Source organism: Pundamilia nyererei, unplaced genomic scaffold, assembly GCF_000239375.1.
Source record: "Pundamilia nyererei isolate P.nyererei 1_Seehausen unplaced genomic scaffold, PunNye1.0 scaffold00199, whole genome shotgun sequence".
Classification (NCBI taxonomy): Eukaryota; Metazoa; Chordata; class Actinopteri; order Cichliformes; family Cichlidae; genus Pundamilia; species Pundamilia nyererei.
The window spans coordinates 344674-354869 of record NW_005187600.1 but is presented as its reverse complement, the minus strand read 5'-3'; the positions used below and the strand labels follow the sequence as shown (position 1 = coordinate 354869).

At 41.2% G+C, this 10196-nt stretch overlaps 3 protein-coding genes across 3 annotated transcripts in view; all 3 read left to right on the top strand.

Moving 5' to 3' along the window:
* Positions 1-2458, top strand: part of LOC102203491 (acyl-coenzyme A thioesterase 11) — a 9038-nt gene extending 6580 nt beyond the window's left edge. Inside the window, 4 exon segments of the mRNA XM_074312094.1 lie at positions 26-179; positions 1088-1219; positions 1386-1512; positions 1662-2458. Coding sequence (XP_074168195.1) covers positions 26-179; positions 1088-1219; positions 1386-1512; positions 1662-1820 — 572 coding nt within the window. The 3' untranslated portion in view covers positions 1821-2458.
* Positions 2459-3855: 1397 nt separating this feature from the next.
* Positions 3856-7740, top strand: fpgt (fucose-1-phosphate guanylyltransferase). The gene is made up of 4 exons (XM_005747510.2): positions 3856-4075; positions 4163-4330; positions 5242-5334; positions 5744-7740. Exons 1-4 carry the CDS (start codon positions 4003-4005, stop codon positions 7150-7152), a joined length of 1743 nt encoding a protein of 580 aa, XP_005747567.1. The 5' UTR covers positions 3856-4002; the 3' UTR covers positions 7153-7740.
* Positions 7741-9171: 1431 nt separating this feature from the next.
* The window catches only part of tnni3k (TNNI3 interacting kinase), a 13141-nt gene continuing 12116 nt past the window's right edge, over positions 9172-10196 (top strand). Inside the window, exons 1-3 of the mRNA XM_005747501.1 lie at positions 9172-9352; positions 9574-9682; positions 9858-9943. Coding sequence (XP_005747558.1) covers positions 9313-9352; positions 9574-9682; positions 9858-9943 — 235 coding nt within the window. The 5' untranslated portion in view covers positions 9172-9312. The remainder of the gene's footprint in view (positions 9353-9573; positions 9683-9857; positions 9944-10196) is intronic.

The window sequence follows — 10196 nt, the reverse complement described above, 5'->3', positions numbered from 1 at the left end:
AGACACTGAACCTGCCTCCTCTTTGTGGATGTCTTTAATTCATAGGTCAGATTGTACACACTGGAGGAAAACCAAATGCTGTGTTTCAAGGTGGAGATGAACGTCAGAGTCTCGGCAGAGCAGTCGTTCCATCTACTGTCAGACCTGAGGAGGAGAATGGAGTGGGACCGGCATTATGAGTCAGTACTTAGACACATTTGGTATTTAGCAGCATCATCTGAGTTCAGATCCTTTTACTGAGGAGAAAAGTTACTGTCAGTTTAACTATAGAGTGTTAGATACCACAATGAGGTACTGAAAGCTTGTGCTCAGAACAATAAATGTTCTGAGAAACGACCCCCCCCCCCATAACTCATAATGGTATAGTCCACTGACAATTCCCCAAGTAATTTATTTCACAAAAATGAACTGAAGCCAAAGGATGTGTGAAACATTTTTCTTTACTTCTACCACTTGACAGAAAAACACATTTTGTGTGATTGGACCACTCAAGGCTGATATGGTTTTTGGGACAGCCACATCTTGTAATGTGTGTTTCTGGAGGCAGGAGGTCTGTGCAAAGTGGAAATTATTATAAATCACCAAATTTAACTAGTTTCCAGCAGGTTTGGTTTGATATTTATTTCTGACAGAATTTTCTGATTTCACATCCTCCGCTGACAGGTACTCGGTTGCCACCTCTGCCACGCTATTTAAATAAATCTTGGAAATCCCCCTGACCAGGAGGCTAATGTTAGATACAGTATTTTTCCCCCATATATTTCCAGCACATAGGCAGTGTGGCTGTATGGAAGATAATCTTAGTTTATTGGACAGACTGTTTAATGCATTGCTAATGCATCTTTTAAACAAATACAGTAAACAACGTGGCTGACAGACTGTCACGTTTACATGTAATCTCTCAATGTCGTTCCATTATGGGGCAAAAACACATGCAGCTCTTTATTGCAGTAGAATGAAAACAAACCCACTTATATTCACTGGATATTCAAAATAAACTCAGTGACATAACCGGATTGTTTAATGTGACATAATGCTCAATAATCTAAAAGCTCTAAACATCCACATCACTGGGTTTCAACTGCAGGGAGTGTGAGGTGATCAACCAGGCAGATGAGGAGGACACCATCTATCGCGTAGCTACACCCTCTGTCACTAAAGGGGGAAAGGGGAAGGACTTCATCTTGCTGGCATCTAGACGGAAGCCCTGTGATTCCAGGTGTGTTAATATGACCTTGCTTGCGTCACGTGATAATTTCGCACAAAACTCTGTGTGGGTTAAAATGTCTTGATGCTCAATCATTCAGGTGAGGAAATCCCACTCCCTGCTTCATGTTTGCATTTTCATAAGTTCTCATGATGCTCTCTGCCTTTGTCCATCTCAGAGATCCGTATCTGATCGCTCTACGTTCAGTCACTTTGCCCACTCACCCGCCCACGGAAGAGTACACGAGGGGAGAGGTGCTCTGTGCTGGCTTCACAATCTGGGAAGAGTCCAGTTCTGTTACCAAGGTTAGCCAAATGAAAGGGGCACAAACACAACCTGTAGTTGCTGGGCTGCATTTTTATGCTGTAGCTTTAAACAAGTCACCGCTCCAAAACTAAAGCAAAAAATGGAAAGGGTTAATTATCAGTCACACGCTGTGATTGCTGTGTTTCAGATCACCTACTACAACCAGGCCACACCAGGTGTCCTCCCCTACATTTCCACAGACATTGCGGGCCTCTCCTCAAGCTTTTACAGCGCCTTTTCGGCCTGCAGCCAATTCCTGCTGGCCAACAAGGATAGCTTGGCTGCTCTGCCGCCCTCTGTGCTGTGACACCAGTATTACCACAGTCTACTGAGACAAGAAGAATCAGGAGGAAAGAACAGGATCAGCCCTCTTTGTTCGTCCCATTTCTTGTAAAGGTGCTCACAAAAGCCAGTAAAGTCCAACGTTAACTTTGAAACGCTGGGATTATAAAAGGCTTTGGATTTGTAGAAGCTTCTACTTGTTTGCACCAGTAATAATGGTGCAGTAACGGTACACTATACTTTCAATGTTGGATTTGAATCCTCTTAGAGCCTAAACCTTCTGTGCAATATTAATTTATAGATTAATGGATCTGTTTTTGGTACGTAGTTTTAAATATTTAACAGAATCTCATTGTTTATCTTTAGACAGCCATGTTTTTATTGGCACTGCCAGTTGTTACGAAAAAAAGAAAAATTGAAATGTTCAGTTTTCTTTGTGTATTTTGTATCACCTCGAATAAAGTCTGAACTGTTGATTAAACCTTCGATTGATGCAGCTAATATGTACATTTCATGTGTAATGATGCTGTATATTTTTTCTAGTCCACAATGTATAGTTTTGCACAAATGTAATTGAACTGATTGTATCATATGTGGACGCTTGATGGTCAAAAATCTTAAATCATGATTGAACTGAAACAATAAACTTAAAATTGTGCTTATTTGAACTATTTTATTGTTGCTCACTTCCCACTGGATTCTTGACCATTCTTAAATGAACAGAAAGAAAATCAGAGGAAACAATAACTCACAGTATTCCACTGTAAGCTTCTAGTGTTGTAACAGCTGCACGAGGCCAGCAAAGTAGAATAAAAAGGCGTCTGTGAACAATCTGATCTGGCAGGAGTCGGTTATGCTGTTTTCCAGGTATTTTGCTTGAGGCACAATCATTCAGTTATGCTCATGCTAAATAAAGGGTTGAACACAAGGATAAAAAAAGACAATCTGCATATAAAAGGGTGTAGTCTGAACTGTAGAATTTCAGCAAATTTGAACTGTAGCAGACTCAAACAAGACTGAATTTCAGTAAAACAAATGATGCAAAGATTCCTGGATTATTATCTTATTACAGCTCAAAACTATCTGCTCTGCAGGGCACTGAAACTTGACATTTGATGTCCTTGTTTCAGATTGGGGAGATACCAGCATTGTTGCTGTGTAACAGTAGAAATGCAGCATAGCTCTAACCTGTATCCGGAGCCTTTATGCCTCCATCAGCTCCTCACACATCACTTGGAGCAAGCATGGATCCTCTGGATGAATCTCTTCTCCTACAGACTGGCGTAACAACATGTTGGATCTCATGTCAGCGTTTCTGGATGAAGGATGTGATGTTTCCTGAGTGCACAGTATTCAACCAAAGCATCTCCTCAGATCACTGAGGAGTTGCTGTTACGATTATACATACAGATATATCCTTAGTATATGTTCCTTTTTATTATAATTATTTTTGCTATTAATTAATCTATAATTTTGTAGAGTAATATGTAGCAGTAATCTTTATCTTTTAAGAGACCATGATAATCGGTCCTTTAGTTTTCCTTTAGCCTAATGCCAAGGCCTTTTTTGCCAACCAGTCTATATTTACACTTATGTTATCTTGGAGATACAGGACTCCATTTGTTTAATGTTAAAGCAACTCAGCAGGAATGCAGCTTGTAGGGTCAGTGTTCAGGGCAGCAGGCTATCACTCAGGCCAGAAATAGGTGCTTAGTATCGATCCTGGTACTGTTGTGATTTTGAGTGAGTAGAAACAACTGAAAACAACTTAATGTAACCGGTGTGTTCCTGCGTTGAGTCTGACAGTGAAAGGTAAAAAGAAAGTAAATAACTCTCCCGCTCCAGCTCTTATAACCAAATATAAACAGTTGGGGCGAGAATTAGCATAAACCACTACAACTTCCAAGCTAACAAGACGTATCTGTTCACGCTAGCATTAGCAGTGCCACATACGCGGCACTCGAGTACGACATATTCACAGCATCTAGTAAAGACAGGCGTAATGATGACAACAATGAACTAAAACACACGCTCGTTGAATGGATTTACTGTACTTACTCGAGGGCTCCGACTTCCTCCTCCCATTGGATAGCGCAACGAGCCATGTGACCAAACCCGGAAGTAAGAGACTGTCATTCCGTGGTGGAATATATATGAGAAATACTTCATTCTAGTTTCTATATTTAATTTGTATCAGAAGCGAAAGTATGAGCCACGACTGTACAAGGAGGCTTCAAACTGCTACAAGAAAAAAACTCAGAAAGTTTAACTCTCTGCGTGGTGAGATTAAATGTCAATGATCTGACTCAATGTGCCTTGAAGTTTAGTCAAAGTAGCTATGAATGTTTTTTTCCTGTTTACCTGAAGGTCGAGAGGTGCAGCCTGGTGAGTTTTGGGATGTAGTGGTTGTGACTGCTGTGGACGGGAGTCAGAGAAAAGCGTATGAGCTGCAAATCAGCGAGAAAGTTGACAGAAAGGAGCTTCCTGTTGGAGTTCACTACAAAGTCTTCTCAGATCCTCCTGGACCGAAAATAGGTGAGCTAGTACTACCTTATCATCATCATCATCATCATCATCATCATCATCATCATCATCATCATCATCATCAGTATCAGTAGTAGTAGTAGTAGTTAGCGAAATGCATCACCTTTTCTACTGCATGGATAGAGCCTTATAAATAGCATGTCATATATACACATCAGTGACTGTACAGATTAAACATTTTACAGTTTTACAACTGTTTACGTTCACTGCCGCCATCTTGGATTGTTAACTTGGTGCAGGGCAGTCTGGAGACAAATATGTGCCAATACTGGGTCACACTTATGGGGCCTCCCAGTGGCACCTGGAAATCAGCAGTAGGTGACAAACATCATCCCATGTACCAGAAATTTTAATTGGTTGCTCAGCGCATGATGTTAGCGTGACATATAGTTAGTGGGTATTCTACATCAGCGGTCCCCAACCATTTTTGTGCCACGGACCAGTTTATGTCCTACAATATTTTCACGGACCAGCCTTTAAGGTGCTGATAAATGCAACAAAATAAAACCAGTGCAAAAAAAAAGATTTATTCATAACACACAAAATAATGATAAAACCCCTGAAAACCATAAATTTCGCACCCGAGCCTCAACTCTCGCGGCCCGGTGCCAAACGACTCACGGACCGGTACCGGTCCATGGACCAGGGATTGGGGACCGCTGATCTACATCACGACCTAGTGGGCATAAGCGTTCAGAAGCTAAATGACACAACACCTAGTTAGCATCCACATGACCATGTGACACTGCTCAGTCACGGCAGACCAGAGCTTTAACTCAGCTTGAACGCAGCATGGCTCAGGATGCTTGGACGTGCGCTAGAGTACAAGGGCCCTCTTATTACTGCTTGCAGCTTTAGTTATTATTATTATTGTTGTTATTATTACTCCTTGTCTTTTCAAGGGAATGGGGGCTCCACTCTGTACGCACTGCAGCAACTAAATGACATTTATGGAAAGTCTCTGGGCAGACTGAGAGTAATCCTGATTCATGCAGGTATTTCTTATTTTTCATTCTTAAATGTGAAAAATGATCTCCTCCTCCTCCTCCTCCTTCTTCTTCTTCTTCTTCTTCTTTGTCTTCTTTTGGCTTCTCACTTTACATTTTCAGTAGGGTTCTACTTGTTTACTCCAGTATGAGCTGCAGTAACTGTCAGCATATTTCACTTCTACACAAAATCCAAAACACAGAATGGCAATATTACCAAGTCACCTAATAAAATATCTGTTATGCATTTCCACCCATATTTATGATTATATGAGTTTGAAGTTAGGGCCTTCAAATGAAAGTGTTTGGTCTGATTGTTCCACTGTAAATTACAGTAATGCTCACGTATTTTATAAAATGCAACATACTTTATTTAATTAATTCTCAATCTCACCTTTAAATCGCCTCCTTCTTCCAGGGGGGTTCAGTCAGCGTTTGCCCAGTGCCAGCGCTCTGGGAAAGATCTTCATGGCTGTGCCTTTGGGTGACCCCATCTTTCAGATGCTGGAGCTCAAACTAGCCATGTATGTGGATTTCCCATCACAAATGAAGTCTGGTGTTTTAGTGACCTGTGCAGATGACATAGAGCTCTACAGTATAGCAGAGGAGGAGAGTGTTAAGTTTGATAAACCTGGCTTTACAGCTTTAGCCCACCCCTCCCCGCTCTCAGTAGGAACCACCCACGGCGTTTTTGTGTTGGATCCACAAGAAAAATCTTCGTACTCAGAAATGGAGAATGCTTCCTGCCTGCACTTCCTGCACAAGCCAAGCATTGATAAGATGCGAGGAAGTGGAGCTGTGTGTAAGCAGCAGAGTGGATTGTTTACTGATTCTGAGTTTGTCTACACAGACAGTACCTATTATGTGGACTTTGATACTGCAAAGTCTCTTCTTAATGTGCTGACAGAGTTGGGGCCATTGAGCTGTGAGATAGATGCATACGGGGACTTTCTTCAAGCACTGGGCTCTAAGGCCACAATAGAATACACCAACAACACTGCTAATGTCACCAAAGAGGAGAGCAGTCTGGTGGAAATCCGCCAGAAGATCTTCCACCTTCTCAAAGGGACTCCTCTGAATGTCATTCTTCTCAACAACTCCAAGTTTTATCACATTGGAACCACCTCAGAATACCTCTTTCACCTCACTGAGCACACAGCTCTGAGGGACGAGCTGGGTCTCCTGTCGTCTGCCTTCAGTGTGCCCGTGAATGAAAACCCTGAGGGCTCCTCTGGCTGCTGCATTATGTACAGTGTCCTCAATGCGAGTTGCTCTGTGGGTGCTGGATCAGTGGTGGAGTACTCCAGACTGGGAGCAGGAGTGTCTGTGGGTAAAGGCTCCATCATCAGCAGCTGCTGGGTCAGTCCAGGCCTGTCAGTGCCCGATGAAGCCTTCATGCACTCCCTTTGTGTGAACCACCACGGCCAAACCAGCTTTGTTACTGTCTTCTTTGGGATTAATGACAATCTCAAGTACACTGTGGGCACTCCTGCATATATGGAAGAGCTAAAGTTTTTTGGGTTCACCCTGGAAAAGTGTCTGTCCATGTGGGGGATGGAGAAGGAAGTCCTGAGGTTCTCTGGTGATGCATCCAACTGTAATTTGTGGAACGCGTGTTTGTTTCCAGTTTGCTCTGACCAGCAAAGCTCTTTCTTAACATCTCTCAACATGCTGCAGGCCATCCAGAGTGCTTCTACAAGCCCCCTACCCAAAGACACAAAGCTAATGTCGATGCAGGAGTGTTTACAATCTAAGAACCTGGAGGAGATGTTGGAGCTCAGGAAGGGACTATATAATGACATCATAAAGGGGAGATTGAGTAGCTAAAATGACGATGTTTATGCATATTTAGTTCATATGTAAAGTTTAATTATGTCTGTATGAGTTTGGGTGATGATTCAATGGTTAATTGTTTTGTTTTTGTTGTTTGTTTAAACAATCTGCAATACAAGCTTTTTATAAACATGGGGAGGGGTCCATCCAATTTAATTTGGTAAAACTTTACTTTTTTTTCCTTCCCGCCTCTGGACAATACCAATATCACCTGAACTTTTACCCCTTGCGAGCCTACCAGGAACGATCCTTGAAGCTCTTTTCTGAACTGAACAATTTCTGTCATATTTCAGGCCTATAGAACAAAATAACTGTGTTTGCATCAGAAGTTCATGAAGGTCATCTCTACCCATGCATCTACCCTTGGGAAAAAGACAGAATATCTTCTAATGGTCGTCAAACCACATCTTTATTGATATATAACCAGGTGTCAAAACTGTTCATTAGAGGTACAGGGAGGGTTGTCTTTATGAGGAAAAGAGTTAGAAGGACACGATCAGGACAGTAAAACCAAAGGCGAACTTCAGCCTTCTGTAAAACTTGATTAAAATGAGACAAATGTGAAATAAAGGACAAAAACAAACCTGAAAGAGTGCTGTTGCTTTTCTCTGAGTTCAAAGGTGTCTGATTATTCTCTTTTGACCTCTGGCATCAAAGAGGCATTTTCACCCAGAGAACTGCAGCTTACTGTTTCTCATTCAGACCATTCTCTGTTAATCACAGAGATGGTTGTGTGGGAAAATCCCCGCTAATCAGCTGTTTCTGAAATACTCAGACCTGCTTGACTGGCACCAACAACCATGCCACCTTCCAGTACTTAAATCACCTTTCTTCCCCATTTTGATGCTCAGTTTGAACTTCAGCAGGTTGTCTTCACCATGGCTAGGTCCACACGTACACGGGTATTTTTGAAAACGGAGATTTTCCGTTTTCGTTTTAAAAAATAATCCTGTCCACACGTAAACGCAGAAATGAAGGAAAACGCTGCTATGAACATGCCAAAGCAGCAGGTGGCGCTATATTCCTAACCGTGTAGAAATGTTGGCCAATCAGAAGTCTAGAAGCCTCTGCGGGAAATAGTAAACAAAGATGGCGCATAGAAGCAGAACTGAATCCTATTATGTGTGGAGGGGCAGTAACTGTGTGTATATGTAAGCATTTAAACACTGCAGAGAGTAACAGTAATGGTATTTTGTGTAAGTCCGCCATTGTAGAAATTCATTTCACCAAACAATAACCTGACGCACAGTGTGACGTCAAAAAAATGCGCACACCTTTGACGCTGGTTTTCTCCGTTTTTCTGGTCCACAGTAAACGCAAAAACGGAGTTTTCAAAAATATCCACCCTGGCAGGAGTTTTTAAAAATCTCCCTTTTCAGTCACCGAAAACGCCGTTTAGGTGTGGACGAAAAGTGCAAAATCTGCGTTTTCAAAAATACCCGGGTACGTGTGGACGTAGAGTTGCTGCCATGTTTTTGCTTTAGATGTTTGTATTAATGAGCAGTTGATTTAATATAGTGGCTGGTTAGTGTATATTTTTAATAATATAGAAAGGTGACAAAACAAAGCAAAATTATAGTCCACCTTAATATTAAATAGTTATAATACTTTTGTATATTTTTTTATGAAGTTTATTGTTTTATTGTAGACCCATAATAGTATTTTTTTTTCTCTTTTTTTAAAGTGAGAAATCTGCATACTTATACATCACTGGAGATATTGGATTTTCTTCTTTATTTGAGTTTTTTTTTTTTTCCACAGACTGCAGAGTCCAGCAGCATTGCTTCTATTTACTCAGTTTTTCCTCCATCAGTGTAGAGGAGCTACAGAAATATATAAAAAAATAAAACTCCCCCAAAAGTTATTTCAATCATTTAAGTCATGTTCAGGTTCGTGAGCCACGGGACAGTGGGACACTGTAGGACACCAATCACCTGCTTTGTTTTATGCTGTACATATATACACACAGAGGGGAGAGAGATCAGTTGTCATAGTTGTTAGACATTCCACTCAGTAGTGTTTATTTTTAGCTCATGGCTATGATCCCCTTTTGATGTGGACCTGTGCAATTGTGGCCGAGGGAGAGATTGTGTTCCCGTCTTACTCTAGTTCACCAAACTATACAGCACAGATAAAACGAGAAGGATCCCCTCAATGGGAAATTACAAATCAAGACCATCTCAGACATGTACAGGTAATGACTTTTTTTCCCACATGTATACACATGATTGATAATGAGGTTTGCATTTGAAGGAGGGACGCCCAAGAGGATAAGTTACAGTTTACAGACACTGAAGCTGCAAAAGGCTATGTGTATACTCGGTAGATTGTTGAATATATGCATAGATAATTAGAAATGTAAGATAAAATATTACATTGTTATTAATGTTCCACCTTGATGATGGTGTTATAAAGATGAATGGAAGAAGAAAGTTGGCGAGTCATACTCTGTGATCATTGAGAAGTTGGAAGACGACTTCCAGCTGAAAGACAGCGAGCTGGTGGATCTTAAGCTCGCTTTCAGGTGACAAACTCTTTATATTTCTGTGAGCGATCCAATCTGTATGAGTCACTATACGAACTACATTTAAGCTGACGTGCACTCTTCCTCTGTTGGAATTCCACCTAGTTTGAATAATTCTCTGTCAGTGGTTTTATATCGTTCACAAGCAGGTGATGTTGATTTTTCTGTGGCTCAGCTCCGATGAAGCTTTTCAGAAGGTGAATGTGAGCTACCGAACAGAGAAGGGGCTGTCGCTGCTGCATCTGTGCTGCGTGTGTGGAGGTATGCATGACTACTAGAGCCTATTAATAACTCCTCAACAAAATGTGACAGTGGAAGGAAGGATTACTGTAGCCTGACGGACATTATTGTTTGTGGTGTAAGCAGCACAGAACTAAACAGAATTGAAATGAACGTACAGTGCTGTGAAAAAGTATTTGCCTCCTTCCTGATTTCTTTTTTTTTTTGCATACTTGTCACACAAGTTTCAGATTTAATTCAATTCTGTTGTATTTATATTGCACCAAAGAGTCGC

Bases quoted from the DNA above. Each gene is read 5' to 3' on its own strand.
- fpgt (XM_005747510.2), top strand. From the start codon at position 4,003: ATGAGCCACGACTGTACAAGGAGGCTTCAAACTGCTACAAGAAAAAAA. The intron at 4,331-5,241 runs GTGAGCTAGTAC...TGTCTTTTCAAG, and splicing joins TCCTCCTGGACCGAAAATAG to GGAATGGGGGCTCCACTCTG. The intron at 5,335-5,743 runs GTATTTCTTATT...TCCTTCTTCCAG, and splicing joins AGTAATCCTGATTCATGCAG to GGGGGTTCAGTCAGCGTTTG.